At 30.1% G+C, this 27,775-nt stretch overlaps 1 protein-coding gene across 1 annotated transcript in view; it reads left to right on the top strand.

Annotated features, from left to right (window-relative positions):
* LOC135123449 (structural maintenance of chromosomes protein 3) overlaps positions 1–20,965 on the top strand; it is a 31,264-nt gene extending 10,299 nt beyond the window's left edge. The window contains exons 5-7 of the mRNA XM_064048103.1: positions 11,417–12,496; positions 20,077–20,213; positions 20,261–20,965. Of these exons, the coding sequence (XP_063904173.1) occupies positions 11,417–12,496; positions 20,077–20,213; positions 20,261–20,840 (1,797 nt within the window). The 3' untranslated portion in view covers positions 20,841–20,965. The remainder of the gene's footprint in view (positions 1–11,416; positions 12,497–20,076; positions 20,214–20,260) is intronic.
* The last annotated feature ends 6,810 nt before the right edge of the window (positions 20,966–27,775 follow it).

Here is a 27,775-nt window from a genome sequence, read left to right as displayed (position 1 = left end):
ATTTTTAAAATTCTAGATTATTGATTTCTTGAGTTTTCGTTTCTTCTATATTTCAATTTTTCAATTTTCGGGATTTTTAAAATTCTCGATGTTCCATCTTTTTTTTAACTTTTCGATTTTCCTATTTTTCGATGTTTCAATGATACAATTTCTCAGTTTTTATCCTTTCAATTTTACGATTTCTAAGTATTTCGATTTTTCACTTGTTGAATTTTTCAAATTTTGACGTTTCTAAATGTTCAGTTTTCCGATTTCTGAAGTAATCTTTTTTTTATTTTCCCATTTCTTCCCAAATTTTCAATTTTTCAATTCTTCAATTCTTCAATTTTTCGATTTTTCAGTTTTGCGATGTTCCAATTTTTCAATTTCTCAGGATTTTGATTTTTCAATTTTTTTATTTTATAAGCTTACGATTTTTCGACTTATGGATTTCCATTTTTTTTTAACTTTTTGATTTTCCAATTTTTCGATGTTTCAATGATACAATTTTTCAATTTTTGAATTTTTCAAATTTTGACGTGTCTAAATCTTTAGTTCTCCGATTTATGAAGTAATCTTTTTTTATTTTCCCATTTCTCCCCAAATTTTCGATTTTTCACTTTTTCAATTCTTCAATTTTTCGATTTTTCAGGTTTGCGATGTTTCAATTTTTCAATTTCTCAGGATTTTGATTTTTCAATTTTTTGATTTTATAAGCTTACGATTTTTTGACTTCTGGATTTCCCGATTTTCAGTTTTTCGTTTTTTAAACGTTTGATTTTTCAATTTTCGGCTGTTTTATATTTCGATTTCTCAGTTTTTCAACTTTTAGATATTTTAATTTTTCAATTTTTAAAATTCTAGATTTTTGATTTCTTGAGTTTTCGATTCTTCTATATTTCAATTTTTCAATTTCCGCGATTTTTAAAATTTTCGATTTTCCATCTTTTTTTTTAACTTTTCGATTTTCCAATTTTTCGATGTTTCAATGATACAATTTCTCAATTTTTATCCTCTTCAATTTTAAGATTTCTAAATATTTCGATCTTTCAATTTATGAATTTTTCAAATTTTGACGTTTCTAAATTTTCAGTTTTCCAATTTCTGAAGTAATCTTTTTTTTTATTTTCCCATTTCTTCCCAAATTTTCGATTTTTCACTTCTTCAATTCTTCAATTTTTCGATTTTTCAGGTTTGCGAAGTTTCAATTTTTCAATTTCTCAGGATTTTGATTTTTCAACTTTTCGATTTTATAAGCTTACGATTTTTCGACATCTGGATTTCCCGATTTTCAGTTTTTCGATTTTTAAACTTTGGATTCTTCAATTTTCGGCTGTTTTATATTCCGATTTCTCAATTTTTCATCTTTTCGATATTTTAATTTTTCAATTTTTAAAATTCTAGATTATTGATTTCTTGAGTTTTCGTTTCTTCTATATTTCAATTTTTCAATTTTCGGGATTTTTAAAATTCTCGATTTTCCATCTTTTTTTTAACTTTTCGATTTTCCTATTTTTCGATGTTTCAATGATACAATTTCTCAGTTTTTATCCTTTCAATTTTACGATTTCTAAGTATTTCGATTTTTCACTTGTTGAATTTTTCAAATTTTGACGTTTCTAAATGTTCAGTTTTCCGATTTCTGAAGTAATCTTTTTTTTATTTTCCCATTTCTTCCCAAATTTTCAATTTTTCACTTCTTCAATTCTTCAATTTTTCGATTTTTCAGTTTTGCGATGTTCCAATTTTTCAATTTCTCAGGATTTTGATTTTTCAATTTTTTTATTTTATAAGCTTACGATTTTTCGACTTATGGATTTCCATTTTTTTTTTAACTTTTTGATTTTCCAATTTTTCGATGTTTCAATGATACAATTTTTCAATTTTTGAATTTTTCAAATTTTGACGTGTCTAAATCTTTAGTTCTCCGATTTATGAAGTAATCTTTTTTTATTTTCCCATTTCTCCCCAAATTTTCGATTTTTCACTTCTTCAATTCTTCAATTTTTCGATTTTTCAGGTTTGCGATGTTTCAATTTTTCAATTTCTCAGGATTTTGATTTTTCAATTTTTTGATTTTATAAGCTTACGATTTTTTGACTTCTGGATTTCCCGGTTTTCAGTTTTTCGTTTTTTAAACTTTCGACTTTTCAATTTTCGGCTGTTTTATATTTCGATTTCTCAATTTTTCAACTTTTTGATATTTTAATTTTTCAATTTTTAAAATTATAGATTTTTGATTTCTTGAGTTTTCGATTCTTCTATATTCCAATTTTTCAATTTTCGGGATTTTTAAAATTTTCGATTTTCCATCTTTTTTTTAACTTTTCGATTTTCCAATTTTTCGATGTTTCAATGATACAATTTCTCAATTTTTATCATCTTCAATTTTACGATTTCTAAATATTTCGATTTTTCAATTTTTCAAATTTTGACGTTTTTATCTAAATTTTCAGTTTTCCGATTTCTGAAGTATTTTTTTTTATTTTCCCATTTCTTCCCAGATTTTCGATTTTTCACTTCTTCAATTCTTCAATTTTTAGATTTTTCAGGTTTGCGATGTTTCAATTTATCAATTTCTCAGGATTTTGATTTTTCACTTTTTTGATTTATAAAGCTTACGATTTCTAGACTTCTGGATTTCCCATTTTCGGTTTTTCGTTTTTTGAACTTTGGATTTTTCAATTTTCGGCTGTTTTATATTTCGATTTCTCAATTTTTCAACTTTTGGATATTTTAATTTTTCAATTTTTAAAATTCTAGATTTGTGATTTCTTAAGTTTTCGATTTTCCATCTCTTTTTTTAACTTTTCGATTTTCCAATTTTTCGATGTTTCAATGATACAATTTCTCAATTTTCAACCTCTTCAATTTTACGACTTCTAAATATTTCGATTTTTCAATTTTTGAATTTTTGACGATTCTAAATTTTCAGTTTTCCGATTTCTGAAGTAATCTTTTTTTTTATTTGCCCATTTCTTCCCAGATTTTCGATTTTTCACTTCTTCAATTCTTCAATTGTTCGATTTTTCAGGTTTGCGATGTTTCAATTTTACAATTTCCCAGGATTTTGATTTTTCAATTTTTTGATTTTATAAGCTTACGATTTTTCGACTTCTGGATTTCCCGATTTTCAGTTTTTCGTTTTTTAAACTTTGGATTTTTCAATTTTCGGCGGTTTTATGTTTCGATTTCTCAATTTTTCAACTTTTCGATATTTTAATTTTTCAATTTTGAAAATTCTAGATTTTTTATTTTTTGAGTTTTCTGGTCTTCTATATTTCAATTTTTCAATTTTCGGGATTTTTAAAATTTTCGATTTTCCATCTTTTTTTTTAACTTTTCGATTTTCGAATTTTTCGAAGTTTCAATGATACAATTTCTCAATTTTTATCCTCTTCAATTTGACGATTTCTAAATATTTCGATTTTTCAAATTTTGACGTTTCTAAATGTTCAGTTTTCCATTTTCTGAAATAATCTTTTTTTTATTTTCCCATTTCTTCCCAGATTTTCGATTTTTCACTTCTTCAATTCTTCAATTTTTCGATTTTTCAGGTTTTCGATGTTTCAATTTTTCAATTTCTCAGGATTTTGATTTTTCAATTTTTTGATTTTATAAGCTTACGATTTTTTGACTTCTGGATTTCCCGATTTTCAGTTTTTCGTTTTTTAAACGTTTGATTTTTCAATTTTCGGCTGTTTTATATTTCGATTTCTCAATTTTTCAACTTTTAGATATTTTAATTTTTCAATTTTTAAAATTCTAGATTTTTGATTTCTTGAGTTTTCTATTCTTCTATATTTCAATTTTTCAATTTCCGGGATTTTTAAAATTTTCGATTTTCCATCTTTTTTTTTAACTTTTCGATTTTCCAATTTTTCGATGTTTCAATGATACAATTTCTCAGTTTTTATCCTTTCAATTTTACGATTTCTAAGTATTTCGATTTTTCACTTGTTGAATTTTTCAAATTTTGACGTTTCTAAATGTTCAGTTTTCCGATTTCTGAAGTAATCTTTTTTTTATTTTCCCATTTCTTCCCAAATTTTCAATTTTTCACTTCTTCAATTCTTCAATTTTTCGATTTTTCAGTTTTGCGATGTTCCAATTTTTCAATTTCTCAGGATTTTGATTTTTCAATTTTTTTATTTTATAAGCTTACGATTTTTCGACTTATGGATTTCCATTTTTTTTTAACTTTTTGATTTTCCAATTTTTCGATGTTTCAATGATACAATTTTTCAATTTTTGAATTTTTCAAATTTTGACGTGTCTAAATCTTTAGTTCTCCGATTTATGAAGTAATCTTTTTTTATTTTCCCATTTCTCCCCAAATTTTCGATTTTTCACTTCTTCAATTCTTCAATTTTTCGATTTTTCAGGTTTGCGATGTTTCAATTTTTCAATTTCTCAGGATTTTGATTTTTCAATTTTTTGATTTTATAAGCTTACGATTTTTTGACTTCTGGATTTCCCGGTTTTCAGTTTTTCGTTTTTTAAACTTTCGACTTTTCAATTTTCGGCTGTTTTATATTTCGATTTCTCAATTTTTCAACTTTTTGATATTTTAATTTTTCAATTTTTAAAATTATAGATTTTTGATTTCTTGAGTTTTCGATTCTTCTATATTCCAATTTTTCAATTTTCGGGATTTTTAAAATTTTCGATTTTCCATCTTTTTTTTAACTTTTCGATTTTCCAATTTTTCGATGTTTCAATGATACAATTTCTCAATTTTTATCATCTTCAATTTTACGATTTCTAAATATTTCGATTTTTCAATTTTTCAAATTTTGACGTTTTTATCTAAATTTTCAGTTTTCCGATTTCTGAAGTATTTTTTTTTATTTTCCCATTTCTTCCCAGATTTTCGATTTTTCACTTCTTCAATTCTTCAATTTTTAGATTTTTCAGGTTTGCGATGTTTCAATTTATCAATTTCTCAGGATTTTGATTTTTCACTTTTTTGATTTATAAAGCTTACGATTTCTAGACTTCTGGATTTCCCATTTTCGGTTTTTCGTTTTTTGAACTTTGGATTTTTCAATTTTCGGCTGTTTTATATTTCGATTTCTCAATTTTTCAACTTTTGGATATTTTAATTTTTCAATTTTTAAAATTCTAGATTTGTGATTTCTTAAGTTTTCGATTTTCCATCTCTTTTTTTAACTTTTCGATTTTCCAATTTTTCGATGTTTCAATGATACAATTTCTCAATTTTCAACCTCTTCAATTTTACGACTTCTAAATATTTCGATTTTTCAATTTTTGAATTTTTGACGATTCTAAATTTTCAGTTTTCCGATTTCTGAAGTAATCTTTTTTTTTATTTGCCCATTTCTTCCCAGATTTTCGATTTTTCACTTCTTCAATTCTTCAATTGTTCGATTTTTCAGGTTTGCGATGTTTCAATTTTACAATTTCCCAGGATTTTGATTTTTCAATTTTTTGATTTTATAAGCTTACGATTTTTCGACTTCTGGATTTCCCGATTTTCAGTTTTTCGTTTTTTAAACTTTGGATTTTTCAATTTTCGGCGGTTTTATGTTTCGATTTCTCAATTTTTCAACTTTTCGATATTTTAATTTTTCAATTTTGAAAATTCTAGATTTTTTATTTTTTGAGTTTTCTGGTCTTCTATATTTCAATTTTTCAATTTTCGGGATTTTTAAAATTTTCGATTTTCCATCTTTTTTTTTAACTTTTCGATTTTCGAATTTTTCGAAGTTTCAATGATACAATTTCTCAATTTTTATCCTCTTCAATTTGACGATTTCTAAATATTTCGATTTTTCAAATTTTGACGTTTCTAAATGTTCAGTTTTCCATTTTCTGAAATAATCTTTTTTTTATTTTCCCATTTCTTCCCAGATTTTCGATTTTTCACTTCTTCAATTCTTCAATTTTTCGATTTTTCAGGTTTTCGATGTTTCAATTTTTCAATTTCTCAGGATTTTGATTTTTCAATTTTTTGATTTTATAAGCTTACGATTTTTTGACTTCTGGATTTCCCGATTTTCAGTTTTTCGTTTTTTAAACGTTTGATTTTTCAATTTTCGGCTGTTTTATATTTCGATTTCTCAATTTTTCAACTTTTAGATATTTTAATTTTTCAATTTTTAAAATTCTAGATTTTTGATTTCTTGAGTTTTCTATTCTTCTATATTTCAATTTTTCAATTTCCGGGATTTTTAAAATTTTCGATTTTCCATCTTTTTTTTTAACTTTTCGATTTTCCAATTTTTCGATGTTTCAATGATACAATTTCTCAGTTTTTATCCTTTCAATTTTACGATTTCTAAGTATTTCGATTTTTCACTTGTTGAATTTTTCAAATTTTGACGTTTCTAAATGTTCAGTTTTCCGATTTCTGAAGTAATCTTTTTTTTATTTTCCCATTTCTTCCCAAATTTTCAATTTTTCACTTCTTCAATTCTTCAATTTTTCGATTTTTCAGTTTTGCGATGTTCCAATTTTTCAATTTCTCAGGATTTTGATTTTTCAATTTTTTATTTTATAAGCTTACGATTTTTCGACTTATGGATTTCCATTTTTTTTTAACTTTTTGATTTTCCAATTTTTCGATGTTTCAATGATACAATTTTTCAATTTTTGAATTTTTCAAATTTTGACGTGTCTAAATCTTTAGTTCTCCGATTTATGAAGTAATCTTTTTTTATTTTCCCATTTCTCCCCAAATTTTCGATTTTTCACTTCTTCAATTCTTCAATTTTTCGATTTTTCAGGTTTGCGATGTTTCAATTTTTCAATTTCTCAGGATTTTGATTTTTCAATTTTTTGATTTTATAAGCTTACGATTTTTTGACTTCTGGATTTCCCGGTTTTCAGTTTTTCGTTTTTTAAACTTTCGACTTTTCAATTTTCGGCTGTTTTATATTTCGATTTCTCAATTTTTCAACTTTTTGATATTTTAATTTTTCAATTTTTAAAATTATAGATTTTTGATTTCTTGAGTTTTCGATTCTTCTATATTCCAATTTTTCAATTTTCGGGATTTTTAAAATTTTCGATTTTCCATCTTTTTTTTAACTTTTCGATTTTCCAATTTTTCGATGTTTCAATGATACAATTTCTCAATTTTTATCATCTTCAATTTTACGATTTCTAAATATTTCGATTTTTCAATTTTTCAAATTTTGACGTTTTTATCTAAATTTTCAGTTTTCCGATTTCTGAAGTATTTTTTTTTATTTTCCCATTTCTTCCCAGATTTTCGATTTTTCACTTCTTCAATTCTTCAATTTTTAGATTTTTCAGGTTTGCGATGTTTCAATTTATCAATTTCTCAGGATTTTGATTTTTCACTTTTTTGATTTATAAAGCTTACGATTTCTAGACTTCTGGATTTCCCATTTTCGGTTTTTCGTTTTTTGAACTTTGGATTTTTCAATTTTCGGCTGTTTTATATTTCGATTTCTCAATTTTTCAACTTTTGGATATTTTAATTTTTCAATTTTTAAAATTCTAGATTTGTGATTTCTTAAGTTTTCGATTTTCCATCTCTTTTTTTAACTTTTCGATTTTCCAATTTTTCGATGTTTCAATGATACAATTTCTCAATTTTCAACCTCTTCAATTTTACGACTTCTAAATATTTCGATTTTTCAATTTTTGAATTTTTGACGATTCTAAATTTTCAGTTTTCCGATTTCTGAAGTAATCTTTTTTTTTATTTGCCCATTTCTTCCCAGATTTTCGATTTTTCACTTCTTCAATTCTTCAATTGTTCGATTTTTCAGGTTTGCGATGTTTCAATTTTACAATTTCCCAGGATTTTGATTTTTCAATTTTTTGATTTTATAAGCTTACGATTTTTCGACTTCTGGATTTCCCGATTTTCAGTTTTTCGTTTTTTAAACTTTGGATTTTTCAATTTTCGGCGGTTTTATGTTTCGATTTCTCAATTTTTCAACTTTTCGATATTTTAATTTTTCAATTTTGAAAATTCTAGATTTTTTATTTTTTGAGTTTTCTGGTCTTCTATATTTCAATTTTTCAATTTTCGGGATTTTTAAAATTTTCGATTTTCCATCTTTTTTTTTAACTTTTCGATTTTCGAATTTTTCGAAGTTTCAATGATACAATTTCTCAATTTTTATCCTCTTCAATTTGACGATTTCTAAATATTTCGATTTTTCAAATTTTGACGTTTCTAAATGTTCAGTTTTCCATTTTCTGAAATAATCTTTTTTTTATTTTCCCATTTCTTCCCAGATTTTCGATTTTTCACTTCTTCAATTCTTCAATTTTTCGATTTTTCAGGTTTTCGATGTTTCAATTTTTCAATTTCTCAGGATTTTGATTTTTCAATTTTTTGATTTTATAAGCTTACGATTTTTTGACTTCTGGATTTCCCGATTTTCAGTTTTTCGTTTTTTAAACGTTTGATTTTTCAATTTTCGGCTGTTTTATATTTCGATTTCTCAATTTTTCAACTTTTAGATATTTTAATTTTTCAATTTTTAAAATTCTAGATTTTTGATTTCTTGAGTTTTCTATTCTTCTATATTTCAATTTTTCAATTTCCGGGATTTTTAAAATTTTCGATTTTCCATCTTTTTTTTTAACTTTTCGATTTTCCAATTTTTCGATGTTTCAATGATACAATTTCTCAATTTTTATCCTCTTAAAATTTCAATTTATGAATTTTTCAAATTTTGACGTTTCTAAATTTTCAGTTTTCCGATTTCTGAAGTAATCTTTTTTTTTTATTTTCACATTTCTTCCCAAATTTTCGATTTTTCACTTCTTCAATTTTTCAATTTTTCGATTTTTCAGGTTTGCGAAGTTTCAATTTTTCAATTTCTCAGGATTTTGATTTTTCAACTTTTCGATTTTATAAGCTTACGATTTTTCGACATCTGGATTTCCCGATTTTCAGTTTTTCGCTTTTTAAACTTTGGATTTTTCAATTTTCGGCTGTTTTATATTTCGATTTCTCAATTTTTCAACTTTTCGATACACTCATTTTTCAGTTTTTCAATTTTCAGGATTTTTAAAACTTTCGATTTTCCTATTTTTCGATATTTCAATGATACAATTTCTCAATTTTTATCCTCTTCAATCTTACCATTTCTAAATATTTCGATTTTTCAATTTTTGAATTTTTCAAATTTTGACGTTTCTAAATTTCCAGTTTTCCGATTTCTGAAGTAATCTTTTTTTTATTTTTCCATTTCTTCCCAAAGTATCGATTTTTCAGGTTTTCGATGTTTCAATTTTTCGATTTCTCAGGATTTTAATTTTTCAATTTTTTGATTTTATAAGCTTACGATTTTTCGACTTCTGGATTTCCCGATGTTCAGTTTTTCGTTTTTTAAACTTTGGATTTTTCAATGTTCGGCTGTTTTATATTTCGATTTCTCAATTTTCCAACTTTTCGATATTTTAATTTTTCAATTTTTAAAATTCTAGATTTTTGATTTTTTGAGTTTTCTATTATATTTCAGTTTTTCAATTTTCGGGATTTTTAATATTCTCGATTTTCCATCTTTTTTTTTAACTTTTCGATTTTCCAATCTTCCGATGTTTAAGTGTTACAATTTCTCAATTTTTATCCTCTTCAATTTTACGATTTCAAAAAATTTCGATTTTTCAATTTTTGAATTTTTCAAATTTTGATGTTTCTAAATTTCCAGTTTTCCGATTTCTGAAGTAATCTTTTTTTATTTTCCCATTTCTTCCCAAAGTTTCGATTTTTCATTCTTCAATTTTTTCGATTTTTCAGGTTTGCGATTTTTCAATTTTTCAGGATTTTGATTTTTCAATTTTTTGATTTTATAAGCTTACGATTTTTCGACTTCTGGATTTCCCGATGTTCAGTTTTTCGTTTTTTAAACTTTGGATTTTTCAATTTTCGGCTGTTTTATATTTCGATTTCTCAATTTTTCAACTTTTCGATACACTCATTTTTCAGTTTTTCAATTTTCAGGATTTTTAAAACTTTCGATTTTCCTATTTTTCGATATTTCAATGATACAATTTCTCAATTTGTATCCTCTTCAATTTTACGATTTCTAAATGTTCAGTTTTCCGATTTTTGAAGTAATCTTTTTTTTATTTTCCCATTTCTTCCCAAATTTTCGATTTTTCACTTCTTCAGTTCTTCAATTTTTCGATTTTTCGGGTTTTCAATTTTTCAATTCTTCAATTTTTCAGGATTTTGATTTTTCAATTGTTTGATTTTATAAGCTTACGATTTTTCGACTTCTGGATTTCCCGATTTTCAGTTTTTCGTTTTTTACTCTTTGAATTTTTCAATTTTCGGCTGTTTTATATTTCGATTTCTCAATTTTTCAACTTTTCGATATTTTAATTTTTCAATTTTTAAAATCCTAAATTTTTTATTTCTTGAGTTTTCGATTCTTCTATATTTCAATTTTTCAATTTTCGGGATTTTTAAAATTTTCGATTTTCCAATTTTTCGATGTTTCAATGATACAATTTCTCAATTTTTGTCCTCTTCAATTTTACGATTTCTAAATATTTCGATTTTTCAATTTTTCAATTTTTGACGTTTCTAAATGTTCAGTTTTCCGATTTCTGAAGTAATCTATTTTTTATTTTCCCATTTCTTACCAAAGTTTCGATTTTTCAATTCTTCAATTTTTCAGGATTTTGATTTTTCAATTGTTTGATTTTATAAGCTTACGATTTTTCGACTTCTGGATTTCCCGATTTTCAGTTTTTCGTTTTTTAAACTATAGATTTTTCAATTTTCGGCTGTTTTATATTTTGATTTCTCAATTTTTCAACTTTTCGATATTTTAATTTTTCAATTTTTAAAATTCTAGATTTTTGATTACTTGAATTTTCGATTCTTCTATATTTCAATTTTTTAATTTTCGGTATTTTTAAAATTTTCGATTTTCCATTTTTTTTTCTTTGAACTTTTTTACTTTCCAATTTTTCGATTTTTCAATGATTCGTTTTTTCAATTTCCCGTTTTTTAAATTTTAGATTTTCCAATTCCAATCGGTCGGTAAGGCTCCCTGCTGTGTCAAACTGAACCGTTGATTAAAACGGATCCTTTGTAAATAGGGTTGCTTAGTTTCACGTTATTTTCAATATTCAGTATTTTTTTAAAAATACTTTGATAGATATAAATTTTAAACAAAAATGACCGGTTCTTCCCCATAGAGCTCAATGTTGTCTTTGCACTGATATAAAAGTTGAAGCGAAACATGCTCTCTCCTCGTCTAAAAATGCAATTTCCTTCGAAGAATGAACGATTAATTAAACACTAAACAATCAATTATTTTAAAAAATATTGTGTCTTCCACAGAGATTTAGACATAATCTATCAATTGAAATATCGATCTTTTTTTCAACTTCTACTTAGCTCATTTTTCACCCTGAATGTTAAAATTTAATTATTTACTTCACATCAACAATCTCAATCCCTTTTTTTCAGGATGCCATCGCCATGGTGTCGAAGCTCCACTACGACCCGAAGTACGACAAGGCCATGCGCTACCTCTTCGGCAAAACCCTGATTTGCCGCAACCTGGACGTCGCCACCAAGCTCGCCCGGACGACCGGTTTGGACTGCGTCACCCTCGAAGGCGACCAAGTCTCCTCCAAGGGGTCTCTCACTGGCGGTTACTTCAACTCGAACCGCTCCCGTCTCGAAATGCAGAAAACCCGCAGCGAAACCATGCAACAAATCGGGCAATGCGAAGAAGAGCTCCAGTCGCTGCGCGAAGAGCTCACCAAAACCGAGTCCGCCATCAACAGCATAGTTTCGGAGATGCAGAAAACCGAAACGAAGAATAGTAAAGCGAAAGGGATTTATGATAAAGTTAAAGGCGAGTTGCGGTTGATGAAGGAGGAGTTGTCGAACATCGAGAGGTTCCGGGGACCGAAGGAGAGGTCGCTGGCGCAGTGTAAATCTAGCTTGGAGGCGATGCAGAGCACGAAAGAGGGGTTAGAGAGCGAGCTACACCAGGAGTTGCTGTCGCAGCTGTCGTTCGCTGACCAAGCGGAAGTTGATAGTTTGAACGACGACATACAACGATTACAAAAAGAGAATAAAGAGGCTTTCAGTACGAGGATGAAGTTAGAAGCGGAGAAAAACAAACTGGAGAATTTGTTGACGAATAATTTGATCAGGAGGAGGGACGAGGTGTTGCATGCCCTACAAGAAATCTCCCTGGAAGATAGAAAGAGACAGCTGCAGAATTCGAAGAACGATCTAGAAGAAATCGACAGGAAAATCGAGAAGGTTAATAAGGAGTTGAGCGCGATGGAGAATAAAGTGAAAGAAATGGCGAAACGGTTAAAATCGGAGCAAGCGGAGTTGGAAAACTACAAAAAGAAGGAGAAAGATGCGCAAGACAAAATTGACGAGGACGCTAAACATTTGGAGAAGTACGCCACGAAGCAAAATCTCTTAGAGCAGAAAATCGCAGAGTGCTTTGATAAGATCCAGCAGCTGGGGGCGTTGCCAGCGCAGGATTTGTATTCGCACTACGTCAAGATGTCATCACGATCGGTAACTATATAATTTTTCTCTTTAAGGCGGTATCACTCGGCCTGGTTTGGGACAGTTTTCATCCCATTTGAAATGTCCTGTAAAAACGAGAGAAATTGACTTAAAACGATAGTTTTTTTTGTTAACAATCCTTATTAAACATATTTTGTCACTCTTATTTCTTTCGTCATTTTGTCAAAATAGAAAATATTGGTGGAATTAAAAAAAAATCCGCACAACACATTCAAAATTATTCGAAAGCTATCGGTGTTTTATTTTTGATACTCAATGTAAATTGTTGAATTATAAAAATTGGTCTAAATTTATTTAGACAGCACTTTCCTCGCTTTTGAAGTCCGGCATAACATTTAGTTTTGTCAGATAATTGTAAAATTCGATTTAGAGATTTTTTTGCTGATAACGCTGTAAAGAGATCCATCTGGCGAATGATTATTTTTTTGTTGTTTCTTTCGATTTACAATTCTTTATTTATTCAAATTTTCAGGCTTTCATTTTTCAATTCCATGATTTTCCACGTTTAAAATTTTTCAATTTGCAGTTTTTGGATTTCCAGTCTTCCAATTTTTCAATTTCTTTAATTTTCAATATTTTGATTGTACAATACATATTTCTTTTATTTTTATTTTTCACTTTTTCGAATTTTAAGTTTTTCAATTTTTAATCTTTCGATTTTTCAAATTTTCGTTTCTTCAAATTTTCATGTTTGATTTTCACTTTTTCACTTTTGACATTTTTCAAGTTTTCATCATAAACTTTTTCGTTTTTTTATTTTGCAATTTTTCGATATTCCTGTTTCTCATTTTTCGATTTTTCACATTCTCAGTTTTTAATTTTTGTCATTTTCAATTTTTCGTTTCCTCAATTTTTCAAGTTCTCGATTTTTATTTTTCATTTTCCCGATTTTTTTAATTTTCATTTTCTCGATTTTATGTCACAATTTTTCATTTTTTCAATTCCTTTGTTTTTTGTTGTTTCTTTCGATTTTTCAATTTTTCGAATTTTCAGTTTCTCAATTTTTCGTTTCCACAATTTTTCAATGTGGCGAATTTTTAATTTTTATTTTCTTGACTTATATCACAATTGTCCGTTTCTTCATTTCCTTTATTTTCTGTGTTTTTTTTTTTTCGATTTTACAGTAGTTTTTCGTTTGTTCAATTTTTCAAATTTTCTGGCTTTGAATTTTCAGTTCGTCCATTTTTCAATTTTTAAATTTTTTACTTTGCAGTTTTTGGATTTCCAGTCTTCCGATTTTCTAATTTCTTTAATTTTAAATATTTCTATTTCATAATACATATTTCTTTTTTTTCTGATTTTTCACTTTTTCGATTCGTAAGATTCTTCAAGTTTTCATTTTGTAATTTTTCGTTTTTTATTTTTGATTTTTCAATTTTACAATTTCTCGACTTCCAAAATTTTCAATTTTTCTGTTTGCATCAGGTTTTCAATTTGGCAATTTTTCAATATTACAGATTTTCATTTTTCCCTTTTCCAATTTTTTGTTTCCGATTTTTTAATTTTCACTTTTTCGATTTTATATCACAATTTTCCTTTTTTGATTTCCTTAATTTTTTGTTGTTTCTTTCTATTTTACAATTTTTCCTTTATTAAACTTTATTAAAATTTTCAGGTTTTTAGCAATTTTTCTTCAAATTTTCAAGTTTGATTTTCACTTTGTACATTTTTTAAGTTTTTATTATACACTTTTTGGTTTTTTTATTTCTCATTTGTCCATTTTTCACATTCTCGATTCTTAATTGTGCCCTTTTTCAATTTTCCGTCTCCTCAATTCTTCAAGTCCTCGATTTTTATTTTTTGTTTTCCATTACCTTAATTTTTGTTGTTTCTTTCGATTTTTCAATTCGTCGATTTTCCAATTTTTAAATTTTTCGGTTTGCGCTTTTTGGGATTCGAGCCCTTTTTTACTTTTTGGATTTTCAATTTTTCGTTAAACTTTAGATTTCTCAAATTTTCGACAGTTTTACACTTCGATTTCTTAATTTTTTTTCAACTTTTCGATATTTTAATTTTTCTTTTTTAAAATTTTTAAATTTTTTTAATTTCTCGATTTATCGAATTCAGATGTTTGGATGTTTTGATTGCTCAATTTCTCAATTTTTTTCTATTTCTCAATTTTTCGATTTTTGGATATCTCGGTTTTTTGATTTTCCAATTTTTCGATGTTTTGATTTTTCAGTTATCCGATTTTTCATTTTTTTTTAATTCTGAATTTCGATTTGTCAATTTTTCAGTTTTTCGATTTTTAAGTTTTAGATTTTCGAATTTTTCTTTTTTGATTCTTTGATGTTTGGATTTCTACATTTTTCAATTTTGTGATATTTCAATTGTTCAATGTTTTAAATTTTCGATTTTACAGTTTTTCAAATTTTGACGTTGCTAAATTTTCAGTTTTCCGATTTTTCGATTAATATATATATTTTTTTTTATTTTACCGTTTCTTGAATTCGCAGTTTCGGTTTTTCATTTCTTCAATTCTTCAGTTTTTCGTTTTTTACATCTTTAGATTTCTCAAATTTTCGACAGTTTTACACTTCGATTTCTTAATTTTTTTTCGACTTTTCGATATTTTAAGCTTTCAATTTTTAAAATTTTAAGTTTTTCGATTTCTCGAGTTTTCAGTTCTTCTATATTTGAATTTTTCAATTTTCGAAATTTAAAGTTAATTATAAGTTACTTTAAAAGACACATTAGAAGAATGAGAACAAAAGCAGAGTAAGATATGGTACTAATAAATATACAGGGTGTCAGTGAGAATTTAAAAATTTGGCGATTGAAATTCCATTTATCATGAGATTGTTTTTGCCTCAAATTTACGTCTCATTATCTTTCCACACAATTAACTATTCGATATGATGATTCACTAGATGGGACACGAAAACTCAAAAAACGGTGCACTCTCTTTGTAAGTTTTAGATTTTCGAATTTTTCTTTTTTGATTCTTTGATGTTTGGATTTCTCCATTTTTCAATTTTGTGATATTTCAATTGTTCAATGTTTTAAATTTTAGATTTTTCGATTTTCTAGTTCTTCAGTATTTCTATTTTACAGTTTTTCAAATTTTGACGTTGCTAAATTTTCACAATTTTCAGTTTTCCGATTTTTCGATTAATATATATATACAGGGTGTCCCAGAATTCGCGCCATTCCCGTGAATGACATGTTCCCAGTCCCGAACTGTGCCGTAATTCGCAAAAAGAATTGTCCAGGCTTTAACCGTGTGAGAACTGGAAGGCGATTAAGTTGACCAATAGTGAGCCTGCTTTTATATCCGAACGTTTCTATGTTCAAAGTTACCTATGCCAAGAACAAAAAATCGGGTAATACTAAAGTTGAATGAATTTTTTCCGAATCCCCCTCCGTCAACAAAAGGAAACAGAAGTGTGGTTATAAATTTAATCATTTCGACAATTGTTTGTCATAAACTGTCACGAAGTTCATCACTGACCTGAAGAGATGCTTCTGCGCCAAAGATGACTGATTAATGTACACAGAGACGTCAAGGTTTACTTTAAGGCAAGTAGCATGGGACAGAAGTTATTTCTGCTGCCATTCTAGTTAAATTGTGTTTAACTGGGCTGTGCATGTCATAAGAGAAGCTGTTTCATTTCATCGTAGGCAAATAATACATTTATTACTATTCTACATAGTGTAGATACCGAAGAGCAGGTATTAGAAGTCATTTTCTTAGAGCCCTGTGAATAATGTGTTGTTCTTTTTAACGAAAATTAGTACATTTTCAGAATGCATCATATGCCTGATATTAAGTTTATCGTTATTTCTAAAAAAGAGTACCACATGTCCATTCAAAGAACGTTATTAAGTATACTAAAACATAAATATCGCTTTTGATTAATCGGTGCTTATGATTTTCAATAAACAGTATCAATTTTTACTGAACAGCTTTGTTGCTGATACCTAATCTAAGCAACGAAAAAAGAGACGAGACTCCACTTCTCTGGTGTATTAAGATCATAGGTATCTGCTGTGGTGTCAATCATGTGGGGGAGATACTGAAAACTGAGACTTATTCAAGAATAATATTGATGTTGCACATGATGATTTAAAACAGTTTCTTTAAAGTTGTGAGTACTTTCTAGAGATTGAAAAGATACGAATAAAAATTATAACAAAAATCGTTTAGTTGCAATTTTTTTTAAGAACAATACAAACTATAAACAAATCAGTACCAATACCGCTAAGTTATTGATGTCTTATTCATACTAGTATCTATAAAGAATATTTGGAAATGATGTTAATTTATGGAGAATGTACATGCTATGCAGCCACTGCTGTGCGCGAATATACAGGTCTTTTCCCCAATCATCGGCTCCTTGACCAGCATTTGTTTCGTCGTTTGTTGCATCCAGCAAAAGAAGATGGATCTTTTCAGCCTATTCCGAAAGCCGTGCTGGGGCTCCACGGATTATACGCATAGACGGTGAAGAACAAGTGGCACAAATGATTGGATGCTCAAGATCGATCATGCATCGTATCTTTACAGAGAAAAATCTGCATCCTTACTATTGACGAAAGTGCAGCATCTGCGACGAGCCGACTGCGCGACGAGTGCATGTTGCTAAATGGTTACTGCGACAAAATGAACTAAATCCTGATTTTTCACGGCACATTCTTTTCGCCGACGAATGTTCATTTTCCCGAAAAGGAATATTTAATGCGCACAATTGGCACTTCTGGGCAAACGAAAATCTACATTTCGCTAACGTGAGAGCATATCAAGAGCAATACTATTAATCTATGGGCTGGAATCGTTGTACTATAACGTTATTAAACAATGTGCTCAAAATGACCACCATTAACTTCAATGCAAATTCTAGCTCGTCGAATTATGTTGTGTTGTGTATTATTTAACATCTCAGGAGTAACTGTAGCGTAGGCTTCGTGCAGTCTCTCTTCCAGTTCTTCTAACATATCTAGGGGTTCTCTATATACGTAATTTTTAATTTGATTCCAAAAAAAAAAAAGTCCAAAGCAGAAAGGTCTGGAGATCTAGGAGGCCAGATGTTAGTACTGCCACGCCCAATCCACCTATGACGATACTCTTTTCAATTTTCATCGTACAAGTATCGAATTATGTGGAGGAGCGCCGTCGTGCTGAAACCACATATTCCGCCGTACATTCAAAGGAACGTCTTCCAACAATGCCGGAAGCTCTAGTCGTAGAAAATTAGCATATGCATCCCCATTAAGGCGATCAGGTAACACAAACGGCCCCACCTAAAAAAACAGGAACGGAGTTTAGTGATAATTTTATCAGATGCATTAAAATTTTTACCACAGTAGTACCAATTATTCCAGCCCATAGATTAATAGTAAATCGCTCCTGATATGCTCTCACCCTAGTGAGATGTGGATTTTCGTGTGCCCAGAAATGCCAATTGTGTGCATTAAACATTCCTTCTCGGGAAAATGAACATTCGTCGGTGAAAAGAATGCGCCGTGTAAAATCAGGATTTAGTTCATTTTGTCGCAGTAACCATTGAGTAAAATGTACTCGTCGCGGGTAGTCGGTTGGTCGCAGATGCTGCACTCTCGTGTAATGGTAAGGATGCAGTCTTCTCTCTTGAAGGATACGATGAGTGGTCGATCTTGAGCATCCACTCATTTGCGCTACGTAGAGGACACTTCTCCTAGGATCCGCTTCCATGTTTTCTAACACTTGCTCTTCAGCACCTACACGTACATTCCGTGGAGCCCCAGCATGGCCTTTCCGACTAGGTTGAAAAGATCCATCTTCTCTTGCTCGATGTAACAATCGGTGAAACACATGTTGGTCTGGGTGCCGACGATTATTCACGGGGCTCTAAGAAAATGACTTCTAATACCTGCTCTTCGGTAGCTACTCTATGTAGAATAGTAATAAATGTATTATTTACCTACGATGAAATGAAACAGCTTCTCTTATGACATGTACAGCCCAGTTAAACACAATTTAACCAGAATGGCAGCAGAAATAACTTCTGTCCCATGCTACTTGCCTTAAAGTAAACCTTGATGTCTCTGTGTACATTAATCAGTCATCTTTGGCGCAGACGCGTCTCTTCAGGTCAGTGATAAACTTCGTGACAGTTTATGACAAACAATTGTCAAAATGATTAAATTTATAACCACACTTCTGTTTCCTCTTGTTGACGGAGGGGGATTCGGAAAAAATTCATTCAACTTTAGTATTACCCGATTTTTTGTTCTTGGCATAGATAACTTTGAACATAGAAACGTTCGGATATAAAAGCAGCCTCTCTATTGGTCAACTTAATCGCCTTCCAGTTCTCACACGGTTAAAGCCTGGAAAATTCTTTTTGCGAATTACGGCACAGTTCGGGACAGGGAACATGTCATTCACGGGAATGGCGCGAATTCTGGGACACCCTGTATATTTATTTTACCGTTTCTCGAATTCGCAGTTTCGATTTTTCAATTCTTCAGTTTTTTGTTTTTTATACTTTAGATTTTTCAATTTTCGACTGTTTTATATATATTTCGATTTGTGAATTTTTCGAGTTTTCAATTTTTTGAGAACTCGATTTATCGAGATTCGGATGTTTCGATTAATCGGTTTTTCGTTTTTTTACTTTTCGGCTTTTCGATTTTTGATTTTTCCGATTTTTCAATTTTCCAATTTTTTTAATTTTCAAGTTTTGACGTTTCTAAATTTTCAGTTTTCCGATTTCTCAATTAATCTATCTTTAGGTTTTCCCATTTTCGACTTGCGAAGGTTTCGATTTTTCAGTTCTTCAATTTTTCGATTTTTCAGGCTCCAGATTTTTCAGTTTTTCGATTCTTTAGGTTTGCAATTATTCGCTTTTTCGATTTCCCAATTTTTCAATTTTTTAATGTCCCAATTTTTGGATATTTCTTTCAATTTTGTGGGTTTTCTCAGTTTTTCGATTCTTCAATTTTCCAATTTTGGGATTTTTTAGTATTTCGACTTTTGGATTTTTCACGTTCTGGATTTTTCGATTTCTCGACTTTTTACTTTTTGAATTTTTAATTTTTCGTTTTTTGAACTTTCGGTTTTCACAATCTTTCAACTTTTCGATATTTTAAGTTTTCAATTTTTAAAATTTTAAGTTTTTCGATTTCTCGAGTTTTCAGTGTTTCTATATTTTAATTTTTCTATTTTCGAAATTTAAAATTAATTATAAGTTACTTTTTAAAAGACACATTAGAAGAACACGAACAAAAACAGAGTAAGATATGGTACTAATAAAAATACAGGGTGTCAGTGAGAATTTAAAAATTTGGCGATTGAAATTCCATTAATCATGGGATTGTTTTTGACACGAAAATTCAAAAAAAGGTTGCATTTGTGATCTACGGGGAATTTCGGATTCAATAGCAGGCGTTAAGATATTTGAAAAGTGACTAGAGAACACTAAAGAGCGTTTGGACTACGTGAAAAGTTATTTATTTTCAACTGTTGTGTGACAATTCTGAGTGATACCACCTTAACCCAGTACTTACGTTGGCTTCAATTTAAAATTATTTCAATTATACACACTCGAAACAGTATAACATTAAAACTCTCCATTGTTCATTACCAGCTCTTCAAAGAACTAGAAAAAACCAACAACCAACTGAAGAAGTTCAGTCACGTCAATAAAAAAGCCTTGGACCAGTTCATGAGCTTCTCAGACCAAAAGGAGAAGCTACAAAAACGCAAAGAAGAACTCGATCGAGGGTAAGTATCCTCACTTTCAAGCTTCATGGGTAAACGGCTATTTCCAGCGGCGAGAAAATCAAAGAGCTCATCGCGATGCTGGAGCAGCGCAAACTGGAAGCAATCCAGTTCACGTTCAAGCAAGTCTCCAAGTACTTCACCGAAGTATTTAAAAAGTTAGTACCGACGGGTAAAGCCAAACTCGTGCTGAAAACCGTGGATAACGAAGAGGGCCGCGACGTGGGTCCGGAAGACACCAACTCCGACCAGTTCAGCGGGATCGGGATCAAAGTCTCGTTCACGGATTCCGACGCGGAAATGAAGGAGATGAATCAGTTGTCGGGTGGACAGAAGTCGCTGGTGGCGTTGGGGTTGATCTTTGCTATTCAGAAGTGCGATCCAGCGCCGTTTTATTTGTTTGATGAAATTGATCAAGCGTTAGACGCGCAGCACAGGAAGGCGGTGGCGAATATGATCCACGAGCTGTCGGGGGAAGCGCAGTTCATTACGACTACTTTCAGGCCGGAGCTGTTGGAGCATGCGCATAAGTTTTATGGGGTTAAGTTTAGGAATAAGGTGAGTCATGTTGAGTGCGTGACGAGGGACGTGGCGAGGGATTTCGTCGAGGATGATCAGACTCACGGGTAGATGTAGGTTTTAAATAAAGTAATAAAGTCATACTTAATGGTGTAAACTTTATTAGTTTTTATTCGTTTACTTGTGTAAGTATATTTGTAACATTGAAAATAAAAGAGTATTTGTAATTTGAAAAATTGTGGAAGATGGTACCGTAATTTTCTAATCAAAAGCCGTACTCAAACAACCGAAAGCTGCTACCAATCGCCAAATTTTAAATTTGATTTTATTTATTTTATGATAACTCGTGTTAGTTATTTCCCGACTAGAATTTTTTTGCGAAAATCTGAAAGTCTACGATAAACAATCAATGCGGATTCATAGACCACAAATACAGGAGTAGATTATTTTATAAAATTTAAATCGCATTTACCATGCAAAATTGTTAGGAAATTCATTTATTCAGACTTCACCCTTTGTTTATAAAGTCATAACTAAAGTTTCTAAATGTTTTGGATGAAGTATTACATTATAATATACTTCTTAGCTTCGCACTCGATGACAATAGTTCATTTATGGTATTCACACTAATCTAAACATTGATCCATTTTAAGAGAAAGGATCTTGAAGTTTCCATCAGTCAAATTAATACTCTCGTAGACTCGAAAAACGGGAGGGCTTTAATATTTTCTTACAGGTTTATGAAGAGACCCTCGTCAGTGTGAAACTCGCACCTTGGTTTATTAGGTGGCTATTTTGCGAAGATCGGGTAAAGAGTATAATATGCGGCAGGTTTATTGGGGCTTAGAAATTTGGAGTGTGTATTATACCTGTCTATAGTGTAGAATCACCGAAGAAGGTGACAAACTACGACGAGAAACTTAAATTCTCACCTCTCCAAAATAAAGAAATACATGATTTTTGTCCTCCATATTTTGTGTTATATACTTTTTTTCGTACATTACTAATATCGAAAATACAAGACTGTGTGTAGGTATATACATACAATTACTCTGCACCGAGTTGTACACTTGAAAATTTAAAAACTTTTGCTGAGAAATGTACAACCAAAATATTTTCTGGTGTATTTACTTTGAGGAGAAGTCGCAGCTCGGGTTGTGTCACACCATACAAAGAGTTTAAGTTTACACTGGTTAATAATAATCGTTAGAAAATGTGTTCGAGTGTGGTACAAGTTTCGATTATCTAACAATAGGTGTCATTCTCGAAAGAATTGATTAATACTTCATATTCGTAGGAAAACGGTTACTTGACACGTATCTTTGTTAAAATGTTCGTTTTTATTGGAATTTATGGGAATAATTCGCCGTCTGTCTATTCGCTGCCAGTTTTGTTTTGTTTTTTTGACAGTTTCGGGATCTGTTTATTTTGTTCCAACTGTTTTCTTTGTGTTTTATATCTTCCTTTCTGCTCATTCGTTTCTAATTGTTTTATTTCTCGAATTACATAAAATACAGATTTATATTAAAGAGTGTATTATTGGTTGCCTATCCACAAAATACAATTTTAAACCTGTCTAAAAGGGCGATTTTTACATCTCATTGCAATAGGTAGGTACGTAATGAGCCTGACGTCACCATTTTCCCCGTTTTATCCAATCCGAGCTAATTATTTTCCGCGCCAAGTTCAAATTTCAAATGTTCTTTAGTCGTAAAAGCTGTGGCTATGGAACGCTCGAGAAAGGAACAGACACCACACAAAAAATTAGTTTTACATTTTTAAGAAAGACAGTTGGGAACCCCGAGAAGGTTTCACGTTAAAAAAAGACATTTGAGGCCCCAGAGACGGTTTTACATTCTTAAAAAAGGACAGTTGGGAACCCGAGAACATTTCACAATCTTAACAAAGATATTTGGCGCCCCTGAGAAGGATTTACATTTTTAAAAAGGACAGTTGGGACCCACGAGAAGGTTTCACATATTTCGAAAAAGACATTTGGAACCCTCGAGAAGGTTTACCATTTTTAAAAAGATACTTGGTAGTCCCGAGAAGGTTTCACATTTAAAAAAAGTCATTTGGGGCTCCCAAGAAGGTTTTACATTCTTAAAAAAGATATTTGGGACCCCCGAGAAGGTTTCACATTTAAAACAAAAACATTTGGGGCCCCTGAGACGGTTTTACATTTTTAAAATGGACAGTTGGGACCCACAAGAAGGTTTCACATTCTTAAAAAAAACACTTGGGGCCCCTGAGAAGGTTTTACATTCTTAAAAAAGATATTTGGATCCACTGAGAAGTTTTCACATTCTTAAAAAAAAAGCACTTGGCGCCCCTGAGGAGGTTTTACATTTTTAAAAAGGACAGTTGGGACCCACGAGAAGGTTTCACATATTTCGAAAAAGACATTTGGAACCCCCGAGAAGGTTTACCATTTTTAAAAAGATAGTTGGTAGCCCCGAGAAGGTTTCACATTTAAAAAAAGTCATTTGGGGCTCCCAAGAAGGTTTTACATTCTTAAAAAAGATATTTGGGTCCCCCGAGAAGGTTTCATATTTAAAACAAAAACACTTGGGGCCCCTGAGAAGGTTTTACATTCTTAAAAAAGATATTTGGATCCCCTGAGAAGGTTTCACATTCTTAAAAAAAAACACTTGGAGCCCATGAGAAGGTTTTACAATTTTAAAAAGGACAGTTGGGACCCACGAGAAGGTTTCACATATTTCAAGAAAGACAGTTGGGAACCTCGACAAGATTTAATATTCTTAAAAAAAGGCATTTGGGGCTCTCGAGAAGATTTCACATTCTTAAAAAAATTGGTCGAAAGCTGTTTCGGTAGAACTTCCCTCGCACCTAAAGTACAGTGAAACATAACCAACATTTTTGAGTTGAGTTTTTACTTTACAGAATTTTGGGATGGACGTCATCAACATTTTTGCAAGGACGCCTTGGATTCGTGCACTGTAATACTAAAAATAACAATATTGCATTCCCAAAATTTTTTGGAAAAATGGAGTGAACCGTTTCTGATTTAATTAATAAAATAAATTGACACATTTATTAATTTCTTTGACCCACCTGTACAAGCAATCCTAAAAATATGAATGCAATGCTAAATCACAACTAAAAACTCATCATATTTTGCACATTTCGGGTAGATTTAGGAATTTAACTCGTTACTATGGAAATTTGCAATTTAACATCTTTAAATTTCAGAAGCTTTCACAAGATTAATAGGAGCAAAATCAGTTTTATCTTAACAAGTACTAGCCCTGCCCACCCACCCTCTCTTTTCTTAGAGGATATATGATTTGCCAAAGTCAGTCTTATCTTACCAAGTGCTAGCCCCACCCACCCACCCTCTCTTTTCTTAGTGTATATATGATTTGCCGAATTGAATCTTATCTTAGCAAATACTGGCCCCACCCACCCACCCTCTCTTTTCTTAGAGATATGTGATTTGCCAAAATCAATCTTATCTTAATAAGTACCAGCCCCACCCACCCACCCTCTCTTTTTTAGAGGATATGTCACTTCCCAAAGTCAGTCTAATCTTACCAAGTACTATCCCCACCCACCCACCCTCTCTTTTCTTAGAAGATATGTAATTTGCCAAATTCAATCTTATCTTACCAAGTGCTGGCCCCACCTGCCCTCCCTTTCTTTTTTGGAGGAATGTGATTTGCCAAAATCAGTCTTATTTTACCAAGCACTTTTTAAGTATTGTGTTATTAAAAAATACTATGTATATTAAGAAAAAAAAGGCAAAATATAAACCCCGCCCTCCCACCCGATCTCATTGTGATGATTTTTTTTATTCGTCATCAACCAAGAAGGCGGAGCTTAACTGCAAAATCCTTATGTCTCTACGAGAAATTAAAACATGTTTTCGAGTATCGTGCTGTTCAAAGAATACTGTGTATGTTAAGAAAAAAATAAAACCAAAAAAAAATGTTTCATTCGTTGTCAATTCGAGGGGCGGGGCTTAATTGCAAAATCAATATTTGTCTACAAGAACTTTATGTTTGTTGTATGAATGTTTTAAGTTTCTTGTTCTGAAAAGACGACTACGTATATAAAGAAAAAAGGCAAAATATAAGCCCCGCCCACCCGCCCTATCTCAATTGTAATGATTTTTTTTTAATCGTCGAGAGCCAAAGGAGCGGAATTTAATTGCAAAACCCTTATTATTTTCTACAAGAAATTCAAAGAATACTATGTACATATATTAAGAAAAAATTAAAGCCAAAGATTAAACCCCGCCCATACCCGCCCTGATGTAAATAATAATGAAGTTTTCATTCGTTGGCAAGACCTAGGGGCGGTTCAGCCTAATTGCGAAATCCGTATTTTCTTACAAAAATTCACCGTTTTAAACGTGTTTTACGTTTCTAAGAGTAAAAAAATCATCACAATTGAGATGGGGTGGGTGGGCGGGGTTTGTATTTTCCCTATTTTTCTTAATATACTTAGTATTCTTTGAACAACACGATACTTAAAAACATGGTTTTAATTTCTTGTAAAGAAATAAGTATTTTACAGTTAAGCTCGGTTGACGGTGAATAAAAAAAAATCTGAGATAGGGCGGGTGGGCGGGCTTACGTTTTGCCTTTTTGTTTCAATATGTGTAGACTTATTTTCACAACATGAAACTTAAAACATGTTTAAAATGGACCATTTTAACTATATGATTTTCAATCATGCATTGAAATTTCGAATATTTCAAAATAGAGCCATTAGCACGGGTTAGCAACGCTGCGCGTTCGAAGACTTTTGATTTTTAAAAGTCACGGCACCACACCTATATTCCAAATTTACTGGCGGATTTTTGTCGATAAACACACAATCGGTTTTCTTCGTATTGTATAGTTGAAATCTCGAGTGGCAAGATTACTCAAATTTAGAAAAAACTCGAAACTGTGACAGAAATTTGGAACCGCGTGTTTGACATCGTTTTCTCATTTTGGCCCCAATTTTTTCAAAGAATAGACGCTGATTTACCGTTGGTTGTCATCACCATTCATTTTTACCCTCAGTGTCAAAATTTAAGTTTTTGAAAATCACCAAAATAATGCAAAAATTACTAGTTTTAAGAATTTTCAAACTTCCTATAATAAAATTAATATAAAAGCATGTATATAGGCTATTTGAAAAATTTGAAAAAAGAATTTTTCGAATTTTTAAGTTTTTGATTTTTTAATTTTTCGACTTTTTAAGTTTTAGATTTTTCCCTTTTTTCATGTTACGATTTCTCAATCTTCGTGTATTTCGTTCTTTCGATTCTCAACATCTCGATTTTTCAATTGATATTTCGATTTTTCTATTTTTTAAATTATATTAAAAAGTAACACAGTGGTTTATGGATCTGTGAAGAAATTTTATCCTAAACATCAAAATTTATAAAAACAAAGTCGAATAACAATTTTAGATTTTGCGGCTTTTCAGTTATTCGTTTTCGCGGTTTTCAACTTCTTTTAACTTCTCGATTTTTTTTATTTCTCAATTTTCTGAAACATTTTTCAATTTTTCAGTGGAATAATTTGGCAACATCGCATCAGAATTTTGAAAACAAACTAGGGTTATGAAGCCAAAAAAAGGTCAATCAGAATATATAAAAATATATAGGGTATTCTATTTGAAAAAACTATAATTTCTCGCTTTTTTGATGGCTTGATTTTTCGATTCTTCAATTTTTCGATTTTTTAAATTTTAGATTTTTCACTTTTTTTATGTTACGATTTGTCAATCTTTCGATTTTTTGACTTATCACTTTGGATCTTTTTGCTTTTTAATTTTTCAATTTCTCGCTTTATCCAGATTTCGATGTTTCAATTTCGAAATTTTCACATTTTCGATTTTTGATTTTTGGCAATTTCGGGTTCTTAATTTTTCGATTTTTCGACTTCACTTCCCAACTTCTCGATTTCCCATTGTTTCGCATTTTCAATTTCAATTTTTCGATTTTTCAATTTTTCCACATTTCAGTTTTGGAGATTTTTCAGTTTCTTGATTTTTTATTTTTTTGATTTGTCAATTCTTCTATTTCTTGATAGCTTGATTTTTCGATTTTTCAATTTTTTGATCTTTCAGTTTTTCGACTTTTTAAATTTTAGATTTTTCACTTTTTTGATGTTGCGATTTCTCAATCTGTTGATTTTTCGAATTATCGCTTCGGATTTTTCTGGTTTTCAATATCTCGATTTTTTGATTTATCATTTTTTTTTAATTTCAATTGTTCCAATTTCGAATTTTTGATTTTGGACAATTTCGGTTTCGCAATTTTTCGACTTTACTTCTTGATCTTTTAATGTCCCGAATTCTCCATATTTAATTTTTTTAATTTCGATTTTTCGATTTCCCGACATTTCAGTTTTCAGATTTTTCAGCTTCTCGATTTTTCAGTTTTTCCATTCTTCAATTTTTCTATTTTTTAATTTTACGATTTTTTGAGATTATTATTTATCGATTTAATTTTTTTAACATGTATTTCGGTCTTTCCGTATTTTAGATTTCCCGCTTTCTGTTTTTTAAATGTCATATTTTTCGATTTTTCAATTTTTTGAAATGTTTCAATTTCGAATTTTTCGATTTCGACTGATTTCGATTTCTCAATGTTTCTATTTTTTGACTTCATTTCTCTTTGCTTCACTTTTTCAATTTTGATTATTCGATTTGACGGTTTTTCGAGTTCTCAGCATTTCACTTGTGGGATTTTTCAACTTCGCGATTTTCCGAATTTTCGATATCCTGATTTCTAGTTTTCTATTGTTTTAGTTTATCGATTTTTTAAATTTCCCACTTTCGATGTCTCCATTTTTCAATTTTCGATTTTTTAATGGTTCGATTTATCGATTTTAATTTTTTTAACATGTATTTCGGTCTTTCGGTTCTTAACATCTCGATTTTTCGACATTCCGTATTTTAGTTTTTTTGAATTTTCAAGAGTTTAATTTCTCAATTTTTTTGGGAAATTTTCAATTTTTTGATATTTCGATTTTTTAGATTATGTTAAAAGTAATGCAGTCCTAAACTTGTGATTTATGAATCCG

This window comes from Zophobas morio, unplaced genomic scaffold (genome assembly GCF_036711695.1).
Source record: "Zophobas morio isolate AGI-343-1 ecotype UQ-CSIRO unplaced genomic scaffold, CSIRO_AGI_Zmor_V1 ptg000006l, whole genome shotgun sequence".
Classification (NCBI taxonomy): Eukaryota; Metazoa; Arthropoda; class Insecta; order Coleoptera; family Tenebrionidae; genus Zophobas; species Zophobas morio.
The sequence above is the reverse complement of the archived record's forward strand: the minus strand, read 5'-3'. Positions and strand labels throughout refer to the sequence as shown.